We start from the raw sequence: 24,001 nt of genomic DNA, 5'->3' as shown, positions 1-24,001 counted from the left end.
TTCATCAATCAATAAAGCACTTAAATCTCAGGCGGCAGACCAACCGGTGGCTCGCCACTTTCTTACAGAGGGACATTCATTGGATCAGCTGAAACATATCCTTATTGATCATGTCCCTACCTCCATACGAGGGGGTGACCGCGATGGACAGTTACTCAAAATTGAAAGCAGGTGGATCCATGTCCTTAACACGGTATCTCCCCATGGAATGAATGAACGTCTTAATTGGAATGTTTTTGGAGGACACTAATCAGACATGCTGTAAACGGAAGCGTGCATTCTCTGCTATAGCGGACCATAAAACTTTGGTCCACTAGTGACATTCCCTTATCTAGTATATCTGATTGCTGGGTGATATGGTGCCACATTGTGTGTTTCCCTACTTTCTCTCTCTTTTTCTACCCTTTCTTCATCTCTTATGGCACATTTTTTAATACAAGGTATTTTCATCAAATAGCCCCAGTGAAATATATGCCTAGCGCATCAGGCGACTATACATGTTTTGTGTTCATTTATGTTTAAAGTTTATTGCTTATATGTGCCAGCTATACATCATGAACATCTCTCAGGAATGCATTTATTCACAGATTGACGTTTGGAGGGCCGGGGAGACTACTCAGCGGCTCCATATAGGTCACCAGGCGCCCAGACGCGTTGCCACGACTACGGGACGCGTTGCCAAGGTAACCAGAGCGGAAGTCAGCTGACGTCACCGGACGTGACGCAGACGCAGCTGCGGCGGGCGGAAGCGGACGCCGGCCCCGGTTCTCCAACGGCGTGATGGCGGGTTGCCTATTTAGGTAAGAAATTCATCATTGTTTGTAATGTTAGCTTGCTTTACTTAGACTTTCATGCCTGCCTTGAAAACGGTGCTTGGAGCACCGAAACGTCGGCCTTGTATAGGCATTTTGTAATCCTTTACATGCTTCAGTAAAAAAATCTTTATTTGGATTTGAGTGCCGCAGTCCCGCACCTACAAGTTACTGTTCCAGCACGGAGTGACGGTTCGTATGTCCATTATATATATATATATATATATATATATATATATATATATATATATATATATATATATAAGCTGGTCCAGTGCAGTATTATTGTCAGGGGTGTAGTACGGCTGACCACGCCGGGATCCCGGCAGCATACCGACGCCGGGATCGCCACGGGTTCTATTCCCACTCTGTGGGTGTCGTGGACACCCACGAGTGGAAATAGTCCCTGTTGGTCGGCATGCCGACCATCGGGATAGTGACCCGTCGGGCTGGTGGAGGAGGTCATGTGACTGTCGGTTAGCTGACCGGCGGTCACATGAATACCACCCATTGTCAGTAATAACCTCTGCATTGTACAAACTGTGACTATCTGTGTGTGCATTGATAGCTGAGTGGTGTCCATCTCGTGTCTTTCACTCACCTTGCTATCCCTATATTCTATAACCTGAGGGGGCTTGGTGCGTCAGGTTTTATATTGATATAGGATTTTCACAAGATATACTTTAATACGTATTTTTCTCTGTGATTTAGTCACCATATCTCTCCTGTATCTCTGCTTGTGCTGACTACACTGCGCAGGGGTTTGGGCGAGAGGTATTGTGCTGCTGCCAATTGTACTGTGTTACCTGATACTGCAAGTTATATCATGTCTGCTTCTGAGGGTAATGGTTCTGGGGCTGAACACACTGCCGGTGTTGCTGAAGCCACAGATCCCTACGAGGAGACTATAGCAGCTGAGGGCTCTGGTTCTGGGGTCTCCTTGCCCCCCAGTGGGACTGTGGCAACGGGGGTCGATAATGACCCACCGTGGGCTACTTTCTCCACGCTTCTAAATACGCTAGTTACTAAACTAACACCCCCTATGGGACCTCCTATGCCGGTTCAACCATATGTGGTCCCCGCAGCTAACCCGCCGTGGGCGGATAATTTGTCTGCTCAATTGAAGAAGTTGAACCAGTCCCTGACTACTAAAAAGTCTGACCATCGCTCGCCTAAGACCAAGGGGTCCTCTAAGTGAGCTCTTACCTCCTCACAATCCACTGCTGTCACTGACACCTCGTCTGATGAAGATGGCACTTACACTGACCCCACAGATTCTGACACAGATACTGCTGCTGGGGAGGGTAGTTTACATGTGGATGTTCCTGCTCTTTTGGAGGCTATTAAGTTGATTCTACAGATTACGGATGATCCCGAGCCATCTGTCCCTCCTAAGAAACCAGATAGGTTCAAGCGTCAGAAGGTGGTTAAACAAGTTTTACCTCACTCTGACCACCTAGTGGATATACGTCAGGAACCCTGGGGAAACCCGGGACAGAAGTTTGTGCCTCAAAAGAAGATGCTGGCTCGCTATCCCCTCGCGCCAGAGCTGTGTAAAAATTGGGAAACGCCTCCTCCAGTAGACTCGCATGTGGCTAGGATGGTGGTTTCCTCAGCTCTACCTGTCACTACCGTCACGTCTCTAAAAGAGCCTACGGATAAACGGGTGGAGGGTTGTCTGAAAGCGATTTACACCCTCACGGGTGCTGCACAAAGGCCCACTATTGCAGCAACATGGGCTGCAGAGGCTATTGAAGCATGGGCCCTAGAGTTGGAAGCTGAAATCTCTTCTGACCATGCTAGACAATGCTCGTCATATATTGTCACAGCTTCTCACTATATTAAAGAGGCGGCTTCTGATGCCGGTATCCTAGCAGCCAAGGCCTCTACTACGTCAGTCCTGGCTCTCCGGATATTGTGGCTGAGATCCTGGTCTGTGGATCTGGACTCTAGAAAAACCCTGGAGAGGTACTCCCTTTCAACGGAGATATTCTGTTTGGGGAGGACTTAATTAAGATAGTGGCTGACTTGGCTACTGCCAAAACTGCCTGTCTGCCAAGTACCGCTCCTTCTGTGTCGAAGGCTAAAGGTACTTCCTTTCGTCCTTCAGGTAAAGCAAAAGGTCAGGCGTACAACAAGCAGGCCCGCATTTCCAAACCTGGTAAGCCGAAGCCCAAAAGAGCCTGGGCTGCCAGTCAGCCAGCTTCCAAGATGGGTAAGCCTGCCGCATGATGGGGCGAGCCTCCCCCTGGGGGATCCCAGGGTGGGGGGCCGGCTTCTAGACATACCCAGGAATGGTTGAAGACCACTTCAGATGCCTGGGTACGGGAAGTCGTCACTCAAGGTTACGCCATAGCCTTCAAAAACCGTCCCCCTCATCGATTTTGCCTGACAGACGTCCCGTTGGACCAGACAAAGGCAAACACTCTACATTCGGTGGTACAGACCCTCCTGGATACAGGAGTCGTAGTACAGGTGCCTCTTGCTCAGAGGGGCCGGGGGTACTATTCTCCGCTGTTTCTAGTCCCGAAACCGAATGGGTCCTCTCGGCCCATTCTCAATCTCAAGGCATTGAACGGGTTTGTGAAAGTTTCCAAGTTCCGTATGGAAACCCTTCGCTGTATAGTTCTGGCCTTGGAACCTGGGGACTACATGGTCTCCCTGGATATACAGGATGCTTACCTGCATATTCCTATAGCAGTGTCACATCAGCAATACCTGAGGTTTGCGATTGGCAACCTCCAGTACCAGTTTCGGGCATTACCTTTTGGTTTAACTACGGCTCCGCGAGTCTTCGCCAAAGTCATGGCGGTGATGACGGTGGTACTCCGCCATCAAGGGGTCAGGATACTGCCGTATCTGGACGACTTGTTAATCCTGGCAAATTCCCCAGAACTTCTCCTACGTCATCTGGATATGACTGTCTGATTTCTACAAGCGCACGGGTGGCTCAACAACTGGAAGAAATCCTCCCTGGTCCCTGCTCAGAGCATGGTGCACCTGGGAGTGCTATTGGACACTCGCAACCAGCGGTTGTTCTTGTCCCAGGAGAAAGTCCTGAAGCTTCAGGACAGGATTCGTTGCTTCCTTTCTTGTCCGCAAGTGTCGATACATTCGGCGATGCAGGTGCTGGACCTCATGGTGTCAGCATTCAACATGGTGGAGTATGCTCAATTCCATTCTCGCCCTGTCCAGAGGCTGTTTCTAGCCAAGTGGGACGGCCTGCCTCACCGGATCAGGTCTCACATGATCTCATTGACTCCGGAGGTCCGTCTGTCGCTGCACTGGTGGCTCCAGGACCAACGATTGCGCAGTGACCGTCCCTTCTGGATATCCGACTGGGTCCTGTTGACGACAGATGCCAGTCTAAGAGGTTGGGGCGCGGTGCTGGAGCAACATTCCCTTCAGGGTCGGTGGACCAAGGAGGAATCTCTCCTCTCGATCAACATTCTGGAATTGCGGGCGGTCTTCAAATCGTTGAACCTGGCCCAGCATTTAATTCAGAACCGTCCTGTTCAAGTACAGTCGGACAACGCCACCACAGCGGCTTACGTGGCAGCACTCTAAGCCGTTTGGCGATGAGGGAAGTCTCACGGATTCTGCAATGGGCGGAACGCCATCTACCGTCCATATCGGCAATATTCATTCCGGGAACCCTGAATTGGGAAGCGGACTTTCTCAGTCGTCAGGACGTACATGCAGTGGGGCCTCCATCCAGAAGTGTTTCAACTACTAGTGGAAAAGTGGGGCCTTCCCGACGTAGATCTGATGGCGTCTCGACACAATCACAAAGTTCCGGTCTTCGGAGCAAGGACAAGGGATCCTCAAGCAGCATTCGTGGATGCGCTGGCGGTGCCGTGGAGGTTTCGGCTGCCGTACGTGTTCCCTCCAGTGTCGCTTCTGCCGAGGGTAATTCGGAAGTTCAAGCAAGAAAGAGGAATTCTACTTCTCATAGCTCCAGCGTGGCCCAGACGGCACTGGTTCTCAGACCTGCAAGGCCTATCGTCAGAGCGTCCAATTCTACTTCCACAACGCCCAGACCTCCTCGTTCAGGGCCCCTGTGTCTACCAGGACCTAGCCCTGCTGTCTTTGACGGCGTGGCTCTTGAAGCTCCTGTCTTAAGGGCTAAAGGGTTTTCTGAGGCGGTCATTCAAACTATGTTGCGGGCCCGGAAACCGGCTTCTGCTCTGATTTACCATAGGGTCTGGCATTCTTACTTTGTTTGGTGCGCATCTAACAATTATGACGCTTCCAAGTTTAGTACAGCCAAGTTGTTGGCCTTTCTTCAGCAGGGCCTGGACTTAGGCCTGCGTCTGGCCTCCCTCAAGGTTCAAATATCTGCCTTGTCGGTGTGGTTTCAGAGAAAGATTGCGACCTTACCTGATGTGCATACCTTCACTCAGGGTGTGTTGCGTATCCAACCTCCCTATGTCCCGCCTGTGGCTCCTTGGGACTTGTCGGTGGTTTTGGAGGCGTTACAAGAGTCTCCGTTTGAACCTCTTGGTTCAGCTGATCTTAAGTGGCTTTCCCTTAAGGTGGTGTTTCTGCTGGCTCTTGCTTCAGCTAGAAGAGTGTCGGATTTGGGTACCTTGTCTTGTAGTTCCCCATATATGATATTTCACCGTGACTGGGCGGTTCTTAGGACTCATCCCGGTTATTTGCCTGAGGTGGTCTCTTCGTTCCACCTTAATCAGGAGATTGTGGTACCGGCCTTTGTCTCTCCTGATCTGTCTTCCAAAGAGCGGTCTTTGGATGTGGTACGGGCTCTCCGTATCTATGTGAAGAGAACTGCTTCTGTTAGAAAATCTGATTCTCTCTTTATTCTGTTTGGGTTTCACAAACGGGGCTGGCCTGCTCACAAGCAGACTTTGGCCAGATGTATTAGAATGGTGATTGCACATGCTTATGTGAAGGCTGGTCTGTCAGCTCCTGCTCACATTACGGCCCATTCTACTCGGTCTGTTGGACCTTCTTGGGCGGCCCGCCGTGGTGTGACCCTTGAACAATTGTGCAAGGTGGCTACGTGGTCCTCTGTGAACACGTTCATAAGGTTCTATGCCTTCTATCCTGCCGCTTCCCAGGATGCTTCCTTTGGACGCCGGGTTCTTGTGCCCGCTACAGTGCGTCCCCTCCCATAAGGAACTGCTTTAGGACATCCCCTATGTCTTTCCTTGTGGAGCCCAGTGTACCCCGCAGCAGAAAACAAGTTTTATGGTAAGAACTTACTTTTGTTAAAACTCTTTCTGCGAGGTACACTGGGCTCCACAAGGCGCTCACCCTGACTCACTTAGCTTCTTTGGGTTGGTGTGGCTATAGCCGCTGACACTTTCTCCTATTGGGAGAGTGTGGTGTTTGTGGCAACTTGCAGTTGTCGTTTCTTTTACTTGCTACTGCATTAGGCTGGTTAACAAAACTGAGCTCCTGTGCACGGAGGCGGGGTGATATAGGAGGTGGCGCTATGCATCTTGGGAAGATGGTCAAAGCTTTTGAGCCTGTTGGTGCTTCGGATCAAGATCCTACTCTACACCCCTGTCTTTCCTAGTGGAGCCCAGTGTACCTCGCAGAAAGAGTTTTAACAACGGTAAGTTCTTACCATAAAACTCGTTATTTACAGTAACATTAGAGTGAGAGAATACAGAACACTACTGGGACATCGCCTCCCCCCATACAATGACGACACTGTTAGCTTAGTGCTGTGTGTGAGCGGCTGCAGGTAGTAACACAACGTCACACATTAGTGATGTAACTAGCTGCAGTTACTGCTAATGGTGGATGACGGAGAAGACTGTTATAGTGGTGTAACCTACATGGCTTCATTAGTAATGAGGTATAATGTAAAGGTCCAAACCACTGACCACAACTGTACAGCATAGGGCGCCTAAACTGCCGTTTTCTATAGCAACAGAGAATTATCTCAAACTCCATGGCGTTTCCTGTGCATCCCATCCTACCTCGCCCCCTCCCGCCCTACCTCGCTACCTCGCCCTCTCCCGCCCTACCTCGCCCTCTCCCGCCCTACCTCGCCCTCTCCCGCCCTACCTCGCCCTCTCCCGCCCTACCTCGCCCTCTCCCGCCCTACTTCGCCCCCTCCCGCCCTACTTCGCCCCCTCCCGCCCTACCTCGCCCCCTCCCGCCCTACCTCGCCCCCTCCCGCCCTACCTCGCCCCCTCCCCTCCCACCCTACCTCGTCCCCTCCCACCCTACCTCGTCCCCTCCCACCCTACCTCGTCCCCTCCCACCCTACCTCGTCCCCTCCCACCCTACCTCGTCCCCTCCCACCCTACCTCGTCCCCTCCCACCCTACCTCCCCTCCCACCCTACCTCGTCCCCTCTCCCACCCTACCTCGTCCCCTCTCCCACTCTACCTCGTCCCCTCTCCCACTCTACCTCGTCCCCTCTCCCACTCGACCTCGTCCCCTCTCCCACCCTACCTCGTCCCCTCCCACCCTACCTCGTCCCCTCCCACCCTAGCTCGTCCCCTCCCACCCTACCTCGCCCTCTCCCACCCTACCTCGCCCTCTCCCACCCTACCTTGCCCTCTCCCGCACTCCTCCCATACTCCTCCTGTCCCTCCTCTCCCACCCTTTCTCACCCTCTCCCACCCTTCCACGCCCTCTCCTTGCCCCCTCCCATACTCCTCCTGTCCCTCCTCTCCCTCTCCCACCCTTTCTCACCCTCTCCCACCCTTTCTCACCCTCTCCCACCCTTTCTCACCCTCTCCCACCCTTCCACGCCCTCTCCTCCACCCTCTCCTTGCCCCCTCCCATACTCTTCCTTCTGCCACTCCTCACCCTCTCCCACTCTTCCTTGCCCATTCCCTGTGCCAGAGACAATCCGGTTGTTGTTTCTCTTAGTGTTAGTTTTATGTGTTTTCTTATATAGTAATCCCCTTTCTCTAGCATCCATAAGGGATATTGGGGAACACAGTACGATGGGGTATAGATGGGTCCAAAGGAGCCGGTGCACTTTACATTTCTTCAACTTAGTCTGCTGGCTCCTCCCCTCTATGCCCCTCCTACAGTGCCCTCGGGAGAGGATGCACACTCAGCTCCGTAGTTTTCTTCAGTTTCTTTTTCATGTTTATTTCTTTCTGTATGCTGTTTGGGCACCAGCATACCTGCACCGTGGGAGTTAAGGGGGGTCGGTCACCGGCCTTACGAGGTGCAGAGCCGCTTCCCCGCTGCAGGACCACCGTCCTGAGAGGTTGTTGTTCAGTGGGGCACTGCGCCTTGGCTGTCACAGCCGCAGCACGCCGCACACTCCTAACACTAGCCTGAAGGTGATGTACAAACCGGGGGCCCCGCTAGGGGGGACCACCGGTTCACTATACGGCTGACCACTGCCGCTGCATACGGGACCCTCCCGGGGGGGAACCGGAAAGATCCCCCGTGTAGACTGGCACAAAACCTAGCACTTGTGTGATGTTTTTAAGCTAAAAGGAGACTTTGCCAGTATAAACAATCACTATAGCTCTGGCGCCATTGGGCGGAGCTACCCAGAGCGGGACCAGAGGTGTTTTGGCGCTTTCCTCTGCTTACTGCAGCCACAGACAGCACACACAGCGCTTCCTGCCTCACAAGACACGCTGGAAATCTGGTACAGGGTGTAGCAAAGGGGGAGAGCCGCTATTGTACACTATCTGGGTCTTCTACAGGACAGAATTTATTAGTGTTACTGTGATATAATTAGCTGACAGCCTCACTGGGGATGTGCAGCTCGGGGTGTGCTGGTCTCTCTCTCTCTCTCTCTCTCTCTCTCTCTCACATACAGTAGGACAGGCTTGAGATATATTACTGTCTGTGTGTATGTTGTTGTGCTTAGTGTGAAACATGGGTAAACACAAGCTGTAGTGTATGTCACACCAGATTCTCTCCATTGTCATCGGATTCCGTTTCATGTGAACAGTGCAGCCAATCTTCTCAGATCAGGGTAGGGGCTGGGGGAGAGGGTCCAGAGCCCGCATGATTAGGGTCTCTTAAAACTATGATGTCTGATATGTCCTCACTGCTAATGTGCAGAAAATTCAGCTACTACAACAGGCTGTGGCAGATTTAGCTGCTAGGGCAGATATTACAGAGCCCCTCCTCTCATGCAGGGCCACAGAAGCGTGGTTTACCTACTCTACTATCGGATACTGATGAGGATATACAGGAGGATGGGGAGGACTTAGACACTGTTAGTGGGTATACCGATTCTGCTCAGGGTATTGAACCCCTACTTCTGGCTATACGGGACGTGTTAAAGCTCCCTCTAGAGGACGCTGCGTCACAGCAGCTGTTTTTCTTTGTACAAAACAAGCCTAATGTCACTTTCCCTGATTCTGCAGAGTTAGATGACCTATTCAAGCTGGCCTGGAAAAATCCAGACATAAAATTCCAAGTGTCCAAAAAAATGCTGCGCACTTTCCCATTTACTCCTGAAGGTAGGAATGTTTTGGAGGAACACCCAGGGGTTGATGTATCAGTCTCTCAACTGTCCAAAAAGGCGGTGATGCCTGCCCCGGGCTCCTTTACCATAAAGAATCCTGGGGACAGAAAAATAGAGGCTACACTTAAATCTATTTACATGGCAGCAGGTGTATCGCAAAGACCGGTCATAGCGGGTTGCTGGATGACCCATGCCATTCATTTCTGGGCCACTCAAATTCAGGGGGGCTTCCCGGGGGATATGCCCTTGGTCACTATGTTGACCCTCCTAAAACACATTCAATACACTAAACGTGTCCTCTGTGATTCCCTCAAGGAGTTGGGTAATATTAATGCTAGGGCTTCTGCCATGGCAGTGTCGGCACGCAGGGCCTTTTGGTTGCGTCAGTGGATTGCGGATGCAGAATCCAAACGTAGTGTGGAATCTCTCCCCTTTTCTGGGGAATGGCTCTTTGGGGTTGAATTGGATACCTGGATTTCCAAATTTACGGCTGGAAAATCCACGTTTCTCCCCTCTGGGGCCCCGCCGGCGAGACGCTACTACCCGGGGCCGTCTGTTCAGTCCTTTCGGTCTCACAGATTTCAATCTAAGGCCAGAGGTGCCTCCAATGCGTCTAGTGCCCACCCGCCCCGAGGGGATCTCGAGGTGGGAGCTTGACTGCATCACTTTAGCCGTGTCTGAGAAGGCTCCTGCCAGGATACCTGGGTCAGAGATCTCGTTTCTCAGGGCTACAAGCTGGAGTTCGACAGTACTCCTCCCTAACGATTTTTTCATATCAAGCTTACCAGCTTTGGAGGATATGCGGGTTACGTTGCAATAGGCCATCCTAAAGTTGGTCCAGTCCCACGTCATTGTTCCAGGACAAATACCGCAACGCGGCAAGGGGTTTTACTCCAACCTGTTTGTGATGCCGAAACTGGACGTTTCGGTAAGACCCATTTTGAATCTAAAATCCTTGTATCCTTTCTTGAAGGTGTTCAAGTTCAAAATGGAAGCGGTGATTGTGGGCCTGGATGAACAGGAATTCATGGTCTCCTTGGATATCAAGGATGCCTACCTCCATATTCCGATTTGGCCGCCTCATCAGGCGTACCTGTGGTTTACCCTGCTGGACAATCACTTCCAATTCCTGTCCACAGCTCCGAGGGTGTTCACAAAGGTGACGGCGGAGATGATGGTCTAGCTCCGGGTCCAGGGAGTCAACATTGTTCCTTACCTGGACTACCTTCTGATCAAAGCAAGATCCAGGGAGCTTTTGTTGCTCCATATCGACCACACTGTCCAACTTCTGTAACGCCATGGGTGGATCCTCAACTTACAGAAGTCCTACATGGAGCCGACTCAGTGGCTTCTGTTCCTGGGGATGTTGATGGATACTGTGTCTCAGAAGGTGTTCCTACCAGAGGACAAGGCGAAAACACTTCAGAAGATGGCCTGCGTGGTTCCCCGACCTGCCCGTGTGTCCATCCAAATTTGCATAAGATTATTGGGGAAGATGGTCGCCGCCTACGAGGCGATCCAATATGGCAGGTTCCATGCCAAAACGTTTCAGCTGGATCTCCTGAGCAAATGTTTCGGTTCACATCTTCAGATGCACCGGATGATACAACTGTGACCTCAGACCAGGATTTCCCTTCTGTGGTGGCTGCTGTCCTCCAATCTAATAGAGGACCAGCGTTTCGGAATTCAGGATTGGACCATCTTCATGACAGCTCACCATCCTCGTAGACTCGAATCTGTCACCCAAGGGACGCAGTTCCAGGGCAGGTGGTCAGCCCACGAAAGCCTCCTTCCGATCAACATTCTGGAACTTCGGGCGATATACAATGGTCTGCTCCAGGCCTCTCCTCTGCTCAAGGATCACGCGATCCAGGTACAGTTGGACAACGCCACAGCAGTTGCATGTATAAATCGACAAGGAAGGGACAATGACCAGAGCCTGCATATGAGAGGTGTCAAAGATACTCCTCTGGGCGGAAAGACATGCAAGAGCAATGTCAGCAATCTTCTGGGAAGCGAACTTCCTGAGTCATCACAATATCCACCAGGGGGAGTGGGGACTCCACCAGCAGGTGTTCCAGCAGGTCATCAACCAGTGGGGCTGCCCGCAAATAGACATGATGGCTTCTCGTCTCAACAAGAAACTTCCCTGGTATTGGTCACGAAACAAGAACCCTAAAACGAGGGCAGTGGATGCACTGACGTCGCCTTGGCCTTACCGGCTGGTCTACTTGTTTCCTCCAATTCCATTACTCTCCAGGGTGCTCAAGTGCATCAGAAATCAGGGAGTCCAGGCAATTCCAATTGCCACGGATTGGCCTCGGGGGGCGTGGTACGCAGATCTTCTGGACATGTCTGTCGAAGACCCTTGACCTCTACCACTATGAAGAGATCTTCTTCAACAAGGACCGTTTGTCTACCCGGACTTACGGCGACTTTGTTTGACGGCAATTAGGTTGAGCGGACATCCTAGCTCACAAGGGCCTTTCCAAAACGGTTATTGCTACCATGGTTCAGGCCAGGAAACCTGTGACTTCAAAACACTATCATCATATCTGGAGGAGATATGTCTCTTGGTGCGAGGAAAGCATGTATCCGCTTGCTGAGTTCCACTTGGGACGTTTTTTACGTTTCCTGCAGGCTGCTGTGGATAAGGGCGTACGTCTGGGTTCCATTAAGGTCCAGATTTCAGCCCTCTCCCTTTTTCTTCCAGAAGAAATTGGTAGTGTTGCCAGAAGTTCAGACCTTCTTGCAAGGGGTACTCCACATCCAACCTACTTTTGTGCCGTCTACGGCACCCAGGAATCTGAATGTAGTGTTGGAATTTCTACAGTCCTCCTGGTTTGAACCTCTGATGACGGTAGAAGACAAGTACCTCACGTGGAAGACAGTGATGTTACTGGGCCTGGCTTCTGCTCGACGTGGCCTGGAATTGGGGGCCTTGTCGTGAAAAAGTCCCTACTTGGTCTTTTACAAGGACAGAGTGGAGCTCCAAACTATGCAGCAGTTCCTGCCGAAGGTTGTCTCCGCATTTAATCTGAATCAGTCAGCCAATTGAGATTCCGTCCGGTTCTGACACTGCTGCTCCTCTGGAGGCATTGGATACTGTACGAGCCTTGATGATCTATGTCAAGAGGACGGCTCGGATCAGAAAGATGGATTCCTTGTTCATGCTGTATGATGCGCAGAAAAAGTGTTGCCCTGCTTCAAAGCAGTCCATTGCTCATTGGATTAGGCTTACTATCCAACAGGCCTATGTGTCTGCAGCCCTACCTGTTCCCAAGTCTCTGAAGGCCCACTGTACAAGATCGGTGGTTCTTCCTGGGCGGCTTCCCGTGGAGTCTCGGCCCTGCAACTATGCCGAGCTGCTACCTGGTCGGGGAAGAACACCTTTGTGAAGTTCTACAAATTTTATACCCTGACCAAAGAGGATACCCAGTTTGGGCAGGTGGTGCTGCAGATGTCTCCGCACGTTCCCGCCCGTTCTGGAAGCTTTGTGACATCCCCATCATACTAGATTCCCCAATATCCCTTATGGATGCTAGAGAAAATAGGATTTTAATTACCTACCGGTAAATCCTTTTCTCGTAGTCCATAAGGGATATTGGGCGCCCGCCTCTGTGCGGTGACTTTTCTGCAGGTTCTCTGTGATGTGGTTACCTGTTCAGCCGTTGCTGTTGTTATATGTTAGTGGTGTGCTGGTGTATAAATCTCACCACTCTTTGTTGTCATGTTCCTTCTCTCATATATGTCCTTTCTCCTTCAGGCACTGTTTACCTATAACTGCCTGTGGGAGGGGCAAAGAGAGGAGGAGCCAGCACAGCCAGTGAAGAAAGTTAAAGTGCACCAGCTCCTTTGGACCCCGTCTATACCCCATTGTACTAGATTACCCCATATCCCTTATGGATTACGAGAAAAGAATTTACCGGCAGGTAATTAAAATCCTGTAATACGACTGGCAGTTTTTTCCTATAATATTATGTCGTATCAATTACTAAACATATCATTTTACTACGGTGCCTGTTCCCTATAGATCCATCCCTATGCAGTATGTGTTGATGCTTTGATATGCTGTAGTGTGTGTGTGTGTGTGTGTGTGTGTATATATATATATATATATATATATATATACTGTCTCTCTGATATGTGTAGTAATCAATATATATATATATATATATATATATATATATATACGCACAAGAAGGCGGCACTCACAAGGCTTCCAATGGATGTATAATGAGACGGACAGCGTCAATAGTTCAACGTTTCAGTCTTAATGGACTTTTTTCAAGAACAAAAGAAAACGTGTACAATCTTACCTTAAATAGTGAATACCGTCCAGGCCGCCATGCCCGCCTTCCGGTCACCTCGAGTCCCCATCCGATGATATCACCGCGCTGGCCGTTTTTGCTCACCGCAGCCTTCAGTCCGGTCACCTGATCTCCTCCCTCATTGTGACCGCTTCCGGCGCTGGCTGCATGGAACGCAGCACATGACCCACCATCCGGAAGGGTAGATCTATCTAAACATACCACACTATGTTGTATATGCCCCTAACTAGAATTCTTGCTTGTGGTATGTTTAGATAGTACTACACATGCATGTTATTTTTTCAGCGTCGCGATGTATTGTTGTTTGTATGTTGTCATGGTGATGGGGATCACATCAGCAGGAGGTGACGTAGTGCGCCGTCACTTCCGCTGCGCCGAATGGAGCGGCCGGCGTCCCGCCCGGCACACGTTTCACACAGGGTTATTTACAGCCTTTATAAGGTCAGATTCTAACGTTTTATTGTATACCTGAGGAAAATGCCCAAATAAAAGCGGCATTGAAACGTCGTACTTTATAATATGCCTGTCTGAGAGCTTTTATTGGTAAAGTCATTTGGAGTGCCGCGTCTGCTATCTATTTCAAGAATCACGGAGGCACCCGGTGCAGTAATGAGTTTAAAGGAGAGCCGGATCAATTGGACTATGTATATAATCTAATATATATATATATATATATATATATATATATACATATATATATATACATATATATACTCTGTCTCTCTGATGTGTGTAGTAATCACTATATATATATATATATATATATATATATATATACACTGCTCAAAAAAATAAAGGGAACACTAAAATAACACATCCTAGATCTGAATGAATGAAATATTCTTATTAAATACTTTGTTCTTTACATAGTTGAATGTGCTGACAACAAAATCATACAAAAATTATCAATGGAAATCAAATTTATTAACCCATGGAGGTCTGGATTTGGAGTCACCCTCAAAATTAAAGTGGAAAAACACACTACAGGCTGATCCAACTTTGATGTAATGTCCTTAAAACAAGTCAAAATGAGGCTCAGTAGTGTGTGTGGCCTCCACGTGCCTGTATGACCTCCCTACAACCCACACAAGTGGCTCAGGTAGTGCAGCTCATCCAGGATGGCACATCAATGCGAACTGTGGCAAGAAGGTTTGCTGTGTCTGTCAGCGTAGTGTCCAGAGCATGGAGGCGCTACCAGGAGACAGGCCAGTACATCAGGAGACGTGGAGGCCGTAGGACGGCAACAACCCAGCAGCAGGACCGCTACCTCCGCCTTTGTGCAAGGAGGGACAGGAGGAGCACTGCCAGAGCCCTGCAAAATGACCTCCAGCAAGCCACAAATGTGCATGTGTCTACTCAAACGATCAGAAACAGACTCCATGAGGGTGGTATGAAAGCCCGACGCCCACAGGTGGGGGTTGTGCTTACAGCCCAACACCGTGCAGGACGTTTGACATTTGCCAGAGAACACCAAGATTGGCAAATTCGCCACTGGCGCCCTGTGCTCTTCACAGATGAAAGCAGGTTCTCACTGAGCACATGTGACAGACGTGACAGAGTCTGGAGATGCCAAGGAGAACGTTCTGCTGCCTGCAACATCCTCCAGCATGACCGGTTTGTCAGTGGGTCAGTAATGGTGTGGGGTGGCATTTCTTTGGGGGGCCGCACAGCCCTCCATGTGCTCACCAGAGGTAGCCTGACTGCCATTAGGTACCGAGATGAGATCCTCAGACTCCTTGTGAGACCATATGCTGGTGCGGTTGGCCCTGGGTTCCTCCTAATGCAAGACAATGCTAGACCTCATGTGGCTGGAGTGTGTCAGCAGTTCCTGCAAGACGAAGGCATTGATGCTATGGACTGGCCCGCTCGTTCCCCAGACCTGAATCCAATTGAGCACATCTGGGACATCACGTCTCGCTCCATCCACCAATGCCACGTTGCACCGTAGACTGTCCAGGAGTTGGCAGATGCTTTAGTCCAGGTCTGGGAGGAGATCCCTCAGGAGACCATCCGCCACCTCATCAGGAGTATGCCTAGGCATTGTAGGGAGGTCATACAGGCACGTGGAGGCCACACACACTACTGAGCCTCATTTTGACTTGTTTTAAGGACATTACATCAAAGTTGGATCAGCCTGTAGTGTGTTTTTCCACTTTAATTTTGAGGGTGACTCCAAATCCAGACCTCCATGGGTTAATAAATTTGATTTCCATTGATAATTTTTGTGTGATTTTGTTGTCAGCACATTCAACTATGTAAAGAACAAAGTATTTAATAAAAATATTTCATTCATTCAGATCTAGGATGTGTTATTTTAGTGTTCCCTTTATTTTTTTGAGCAGTGTATATATATATATATATATATATATATATATATACTGTCTCTCTGATGTGTGAGGTAATCACTATATATATATATATATATATATATATAGTCTCTGCTAGGCTGTAGTAATCACTATATATATATATATATATATATATATATGTATACTGTCTCTCTGATATGTGTAGTAATCACTATGTATGTGTATGTATATATATATATATATATATATGTGTGTATATATATATATATATATATATATACTGTGTCTCTGATATGTGCAGTAATCACTATATGTATGCCGTCTCTCTACTAGGCTGTAGTAATCACTATATATATATATATATATATATATATATATATATATATATATATATATATATACTGTCTCTCTGATGTGTGTAGTAATCACTATATATATATATATATATATATATATACTGTATATACTGTCTCTCTGATATGTGTAGTAATCACTATATATGTATACTATCTCTCTGCTAGGCTGTAGTAATCACTATATATATATATATATATATATATATATATATATAACTGTCTCTCTGATATGTGTAGTAATCACTATATATACAGGTTGAGTAACCCATATCCAAATATTCCGAAATACAAACTTTTTTGAGTGAGAGTGAGACAGTGAAACCTTTGTTTTCTGATGACTCAATGTACACAAACTTTGTTTAATACACAAAGTTATTAACAATATTGTATTAAATGACCTTCAGGCTGTGTGTATAAGAAACATAAATGAATTGTGTGAATGTACACACACTTTGTTTAATGCACAAAGTTATAAAAAATATTGGCTAAAATGACCTCCAGGCTGTGTGTATAAGGTGTATATGAAACATAAATGCATTCTGTGCTTAGATTTAGGTCCCATCGCCATGATATCTCATTATGGTATGCAATTATTCCAAAATACGGAAAAATCCCATATCCAAAATACCTCTGGTCCCAAGCATTTTGGATAAGGGATACTCAACCTGTATATATGTATACTGTCTCTCTGATATGTGTACTAATCAATATATATATATTGTCTCTGATATGTGTAGTAATCACTATATATATATATATATATATATATATATATATATATATATATATATATATATATATATATATACTGTCTCTCTGATATGTGTAATAGTAATCACTATATATATATGTATACTGTCTCTCCGCTAGGCTGTGGAAGGCGAGCATACGTCGGTCGGCATTTATGGGATAAGTAACGTCCAGCCGCTACTGCTGCTTATACAATGGCTGCCGGAGATGGTGTCACATGACCTGCAGATCTTCATCTCCGATTGGCTGAAGAGAATCTGCTGCATAAACAGGCAGAGCCGCACCATGTGTGTCAATGCCAGTATGGTCATCCATATTATAGACACCCTGAACTATCACTACTCCCTACATCCCACGTGTGCCGAGAACCTGATCAGCCTCCTGGGCTCGCTGGGCTGCCAATCCATGGGCTCGGAAGAACTCTTTCATCTTATTGCCCTGCTGCGGACAGATGAGCCCAAGAAGAGTCACCCCTACGTTGTTCCGGTGACCCGGGCGATGCTCACCATTGCCCGCAAGCAGGGGTTGGAGAGCGCCTTGCAGTACTTTAACCTGTCCCATAGCTCCTCAGGAATCGCTGTCCCCACTATCCACAAGTGGCCTGGCTCTGCATTCACATTTTTTGCCTGGTTCTGCCTGGACCAAGACCAGTCCACCATTGGGATTTGTAGCGGTGGCTCAAAGAGAAAGCAGCTGTATAGGTAATGTCTCTATGCCACCCCATCTGCAGCCATTGTCACCTTTATGTCATGTCTTTAGGTCTGGTGTTAGTATGGAAACACAAGGGAAGAGGAACGGGGCAGAGACGCCCAGGATGGCGGTAAGGTGGTGATAGGACAGGCAGAGGCGTTGGGAGGGCTGAGTGAAGAGGTGGGTATTGGAGGTATGTTGCTGGCTAATCTGAAAGAACACGGTAGTTCCACAGGTCAGGCGCAGGGCGGGCTTAGTCCTAGAGGGGTAATCGGTGTGGTAATGAGGTGGAGAGGAGGTAGGAATGAGGTTGGAGAGGTGGGTGGACAGCAGTGGATGTGGGCCTTGTAGGCTGGGATGAGGAGTTTGATTCTGTAGGAGACAAGGAACCAGTGTAGCGATTGGCAGAGAGGGGTGGCTGAGGTAGGTGGGTGAGAGAGGAAAATAAGGCGGTCAGGGGAGTGCAGGATGGATTGAGGGGTGAGGTGGGACTTGATAAGCACATACACCTAATTATTCCTGTTTCTGTAAAGACATTTGTTCCTGTTTGGTTTCAGCTTCTTTACAAATAGCGGCACGGGGTTTGAGGCTTTCATCACGTCTTCCGGATTCCTGGTTGTAGCAGTATGCACGAAGAAGGAGTACACAACGGTTATCCTGCCCGATCACTGCTTCTGCGACTCCTTGTGGGTGAGGAAATGTCTCCAGTAATGCACCTGACGGCGTTACCGCGCCCATAGAGGGGCCTGATCCAGAAACAGACACATGGTCGATGTTGGCCAGAGCGGAGGGGTTTCTGTGCCACTGTGCGAGAGTCCCACAGCGCATGTACCGCGACGGCTTTGTGACGGCGATCACACAGAGGATTTATTTGCAGAGTTAGTGACAGGTGTGAGGGGGGGGGGGTGTTTGCTGGAAAAACGCAGGCGTGTTCAGAGCCGGTTTCAGTGGTGACGCGTGCATTGGTTTGCGGCAGGAGCTGGTGAGACGATCAGCCTGAGACCGCACTGACTTGCGCAGAGGTTTGATGTGCGACGTGAGCAGCAGATGCGAGACGCAGGCAGGGGGTGCCTACATGCGCAAGGCAGCCGCTGAGCCGCAATTTATCACTACACTACAAACGCAATCCCAGCAACGCAAGCCGCTGCGTGCACCTCGGAAAACACCTGTAGACTGCAACCAGATACTTGTGTTCTAGCTGTGCTAGTCAGGAATATTCCGAGTGTGTATTATTCTCACCGTGTAAAGTCTCTGCATTGAAGAACTTGGTGTACATATCACTTATGTTACACAAATCCTGAAGTGCTCTCTGTGGTCCTGGAGACAGACAGACAGACAGACAGACAGACAGACAGACAGACAGACAGACAGACAGACAGACAGACAGACAGACAGACAGACAAATAGAGTGAGTCCAGGATTTAAGGCTATCCACTTTTGTGAACAGATGGTTAGATCAAATTCACTGAGGTCCTTATTAACTCACCTGTGCTTAAGCATGGATAGCCTGAAAACCTGGACTGCTAGGATGCTTTGAGGAGCGTATTTGGGATCCGCTGGCCTGTACCTGGTACTGACATCTTTGAGTTACTTGCGCTCTTCGTCCACAGCACAGTGTGAGCGTTATACACGTTCCGTCTAAGAGGTCCCTGGGATTCTTTGGACAAAGCAATGTATACATTTACGTTAATGGGCAGCTGAAGATGACTTCCCCCCTGAGGTTTCCTGCTCTGAGTGAGGTAAGTGTCTATGCTGCCCCTCTGCAGGCGGTTACACGCGTGTACTAGAGCATAGCGTGTGGCGTGTCACCCGCCCTGCGGATCTGGCACCTCAGTACTTTCTGACCATTGTAAACTTTTCCAGCCCTTTACCTCTTGCTGTATTGGATCAGCCGGACAAAAGACCAACACGCCACCCCCATCCCAAATTCCAGACCCACCTGTCTCCCCTCCAAGTAACACCAGTAGGACATCGTTGAGTGGGATTCTGTCGTCACCATCGCGGAGCGGGTCCCAAGGAAAGATCAATTCCGTCAAACTAATTTCAGCCGGGACCCAAGATAGTGAGTGGGGGTCTCCAACCTCCCTGGAAGGGCAACTTGGGTCCGTTCTCATATTCCATGAGGCATTGCAAGCCGGGCAGGTCAAGGCTCTCTACTTGGCTGGTAAGTGCCGGAGATTCTCGTGTCTCCATGTGTTGGGGCGGCTGCAGGGTTGCAGATGGATAGTAGCGCTGCGCATTCTCTGTAACTGAGCGCACACATCTACAGGGGACGCAGAGTAATACGTACATCTACAGGGGACGCAGAGTAATACGTATCTGCGACACATCCCCACCTGCAGTGTAGTATGGCAGCAGAGCTGAGTGTAGACAGAATTGCCGGCTGTGCGGAGTTGTGTGTACACAGTGCTCCGTCGGAGAACAGCCGGGAGGGCTGGGAAGTGCGCTCGGATAGTAACGGCATAAGGGTAGCTGCGGGATAGATGCGTACAACTCAGAATACGGGCGATTGGCCACATTGGCATTAGGGTTTGGTGTTGGTCATGTGTGTGTATATTAAGTATATATGTGTAGAGATATATATTCTAATCCGAGCTGTGTATTTCCTCAGGTCCTAATAGCCTCAGTCCTTGGAAATCGCAGGACTCTGAACTGACTGACTTGCCCAGCAAACTTCTTCTCTATTACACCCCTAAGGTTAGTGCAGAGACTTTCCTTCTACAGACCATCACTCATACAGCCGTTCTTATGGTGATGTCATGTACCTATATCTGCCCATTGTATACAAGGGTAACTACATCGGAATGGGAGCACCCCGCTGTAATGGGAGGATGCACCTGATCTTTGTACCTGCTGATTAAAAAGGGGTAGGAGGAGGGGGGGGGGGGGGGCTGGACTGCACACCCTATTACTAAAGATATGAAGAGGTGCTATCATGCTGAGGCTTCTAATACTCTGCTGGAGGAAGAGAGATGCAGATGCACACTCCTAGCACTAGATGCTGAGGCTTCTAATACTGTGCTGGAGGAAGAGAGATGCAGATGCACACTCCTAGCACTAGATGCTGAGGCTTCTAATACTGTGCTGGAGGAAGAGAGATGCAGATGCACACTCCTAGCACTAGATGCTGAGGCTTCTAATACTGTGCTGGAGGAAGAGAGATGCAGATGCACACTCCTAGCACTAGATGCTGAGGCTTCTAATACTGTGCTGGAGGAAGAGAGATGCAGATGCACACTTCTAGCACTAGATGCTGAGGCTTCTAATACCGTGCTGGAGGAAGAGAGATGCACACTCCTAGCACTAGATGCTGAGGCTTCTAATACTCTGCTGGAGGAAGAGAGATGCAGATGCACACTCCTAGCACTAGATGCTGAGGCTTCTAATACTGTGCTGGAGGAAGAGAGATGCAGATGCACACTCCTAGCACTAGATGCTGAGGCTTCTAATACTGTGCTGGAGGAAGAGAGATGCAGATGCACACTCCTAGCACTAGATGCTGAGGCTTCTAATACTGTGCTGGAGGAAGAGAGATGCAGATGCACACTCCTAGCACTAGATGCTGAGGCTTCTAATACTGTGCTGGAGGAAGAGAGATGCAGATGCACACTCCTAGCACTAGATGCTGAGGCTTCTAATACCGTGCTGGAGGAAGAGAGATGCAGATGCACACTCCTAGCACTAGATGCTGAGGCTTCTAATACCGTGCTGGAGGAAGAGAGATGCAGATGCACACTCCTAGCACTAGATGCTGAGGCTTCTAATACCGTGCTGGAGGAAGAGAGATGCAGATGCACACTCCTAGCACTAGATGCTGAGGCTTCTAATACTGTGCTGGAGGAAGAGAGATGCAGATGCACACTCCTAGCACTAGATGCTGAGGCTTCTAATACTGTGCTGGAGGAAGAGAGATGCAGATGCACACTCCTAGCACTAGATGCTGAGGCTTCTAATACTGTGCTGGAGGAAGAGAGATGCAGATGCACACTCCTAGCACTAGATGCTGAGGTTTCTAATACCGTGCTGGAGGAAGAGAGATGCAGATGCACACTCCTAGCACTAGATGCTGAGGCTTCTAATACCGTGCTGGAGGAAGAGAGATGCAGATGCACACTCCTAGCACTAGATGCTGAGGCTTCTAATACTGTGCTGGAGGAAGAGAGATGCAGATGCACACTCCTAGCACTAGATGCTGAGGCTTCTAATACTGTGCTGGAGGAAAAGAGATGCAGATGCACACTCCTAGCACTAGATGCTGAGGCTTCTAATACTGTGCTGGAGGAAGAGAGATGCAGATGCACACTCCTAGCACTAGATGCTGAGGTTTCTAATACTGTGCTGGAGGAAGAGAGATGCAGATGCACACTCCTAGCACTAGATGCTGAGGCTTCTAATACTGTGCTGGAGGAAGAGAGATGCAGATGCACACTCCTAGCACTAGATGCTGAGGCTTCTAATACTGTGCTGGAGGAAGAGAGATGCAGATGCACACTCCTAGCACTAAGAACACTGATAGTAAGAATAATTGAAATAAACCCTCACAATTAACATGGAGTATAAGTAAAGTTCTTAGCACACATTTGCGCAAATGTTAGGGACCCATGAAATGAAGTCACCTGGTCGCTGTACATGGGCCACATATTTGCACAAATGTGTGCTAAGAACCTGTTGATTAAACCCTACCTGCCATCCTCACGCCCTCTGTCCTCCTTCCCCAACTCTGCCCTTGTGGTTTCTCCCCCCCCAAGGTCCTATGGCTGTAAGCTGTCATGAGCAGCAAGTTCCAGCTTGTTCTTCTCACCCTGCGCCTTCCGTGTCCCCAGTACGCTCTCCTCAGTGAGCCGCTCTGACCCTTTCTGTCCCCCCTTCCTGAGGCACGCAGTCACAGAGTGCCTCTGTCTCTCTCCTGTCTTCCCTGATTCCTTCCATCTCTTTGTCTACCCCTTGTTCCTCCCATTTCTCTCCTCTCTCCCCATTGTTCCTCACATCTCTCCCCATTGTTCCTCACCTCTCTCCTCTCTCCCCATTGTTCCTCACCTCTCTCTCTCCTCTCTCCCCATTGTTCCTCTCCTCTCTCCCCATTGTTCCTCACCTCTCTCTCTCCTCTCTCCCCATTGTTCCTCACCCCTCTCTCTCCTCTCTCCCCATTGTTCCTCACCTCTCTCTCTCCTCTCTCCCCATTGTTCCTCACCTCTCTCCTCTCTCCCCATTGTTCCTCACCTCTCTCCTCTCTCCCCATTGTTCCTCACCTCTCTCTCCTCTCCCCCCATTGTTCCTCACATCTCTCTCTCCTCTCTCCCCATTGTTCCTCACATCTCTCTCTCCCCTCTCCCCATTGTTCCTCACATCTCTCTTTACTCTCTCCCCCTGTTCCTCCCATTTCTCTCCTCCCCATTGTTCCTCACATCTCTCTCTCCTCTCTCCCCATTGTTCCTCACCTCTCTCCTCTCTCCCCATTGTTCCTCACCTCTCTCCTCTCTCCCCATTGTTCCTCACATCTCTCTCTCCTCTCTCCCCATTGTTCCTCACCTCTCTCTCCTCTCTCCCCATTGTTCCTCACCTCTCTCTACTCTCTCCCCATTGTTCCTCACATCTCTCTACTCTCTCCCCCTGTTCCTCACATCTCTCTCTCCTCTCTCCCCCTGTTCCTCACATCTCTCTCCCCGTTCATCACATCTCTCTCCTATCTCCCCATTGTTCCTCCCATTTCTCTCCTCTCTCCCCATTGTTCCTCACATCTCTCTCTCTCCTCTCTCCCCATTGTTCCTCACACCTCTCTCTCCTCTCTCCCCATTGTTCCTCACCTCTCTCTCTCCTCTCTCCCCATTGTTCCTCACCTCTCTCTCTCCTCTCTCCCCATTGTTCCTCACCTCTCTCTCTCCTCTCTCCCCATTGTTCCTCACCTCTCTCTCTCCTCTCTCCCCATTGTTCCTCACCTCTCTCTCCTCTCTCCCCATTGTTCCTCACCTCTCTCCCCATTGTTCCTCACATCTCTCTCTCCTCTCTCCCCATTGTTCCTCACATCTCTCTCTCCTCTCTCCCCATTGTTCCTCACCTCTCTCTCTCCTCTCTCCCCATTGTTCCTCACCTCTCTCTCTCCTCTCTCCCCATTGTTCCTCACCTCTCTCTCTCCTCTCTCCCCATTGTTCCTCACCTCTCTCTCCTCTCTCCCCATTGTTCCTCACCTCTCTCCCCATTGTTCCTCACCTCTCTCTCTCCTCTCTCCCCATTGTTCCTCACCTCTCCCCATTGTTCCTCACCTCTCTCCCCATTGTTCCTCACATCTCTCTCTCCTCTCTCCCCATTGTTCCTCACATCTCTCTCTC

General features: G+C 49.4%; 1 protein-coding gene across 3 annotated transcripts in view; it reads left to right on the top strand.

Moving 5' to 3' along the window:
• NBEAL1 (neurobeachin like 1) overlaps positions 1 to 24,001 on the top strand; it is a 410,517-nt gene that overhangs the window by 163,378 nt on the left and 223,138 nt on the right. For all 3 annotated transcript variants that reach the window (XM_063932593.1, XM_063932592.1, XM_063932594.1), the window contains 5 exons: positions 17,106 to 17,686; positions 18,233 to 18,365; positions 19,286 to 19,414; positions 19,539 to 19,839; positions 20,287 to 20,372. In XM_063932593.1, coding sequence (XP_063788663.1) covers positions 17,106 to 17,686; positions 18,233 to 18,365; positions 19,286 to 19,414; positions 19,539 to 19,839; positions 20,287 to 20,372 — 1,230 coding nt within the window. The remainder of the gene's footprint in view (positions 1 to 17,105; positions 17,687 to 18,232; positions 18,366 to 19,285; positions 19,415 to 19,538; positions 19,840 to 20,286; positions 20,373 to 24,001) is intronic.

Source organism: Pseudophryne corroboree, chromosome 7 (assembly GCF_028390025.1).
Source record: "Pseudophryne corroboree isolate aPseCor3 chromosome 7, aPseCor3.hap2, whole genome shotgun sequence".
Taxonomy (NCBI): domain Eukaryota; kingdom Metazoa; phylum Chordata; class Amphibia; order Anura; family Myobatrachidae; genus Pseudophryne; species Pseudophryne corroboree.
This window is presented reverse-complemented; position numbering and strand designations above follow the sequence as displayed.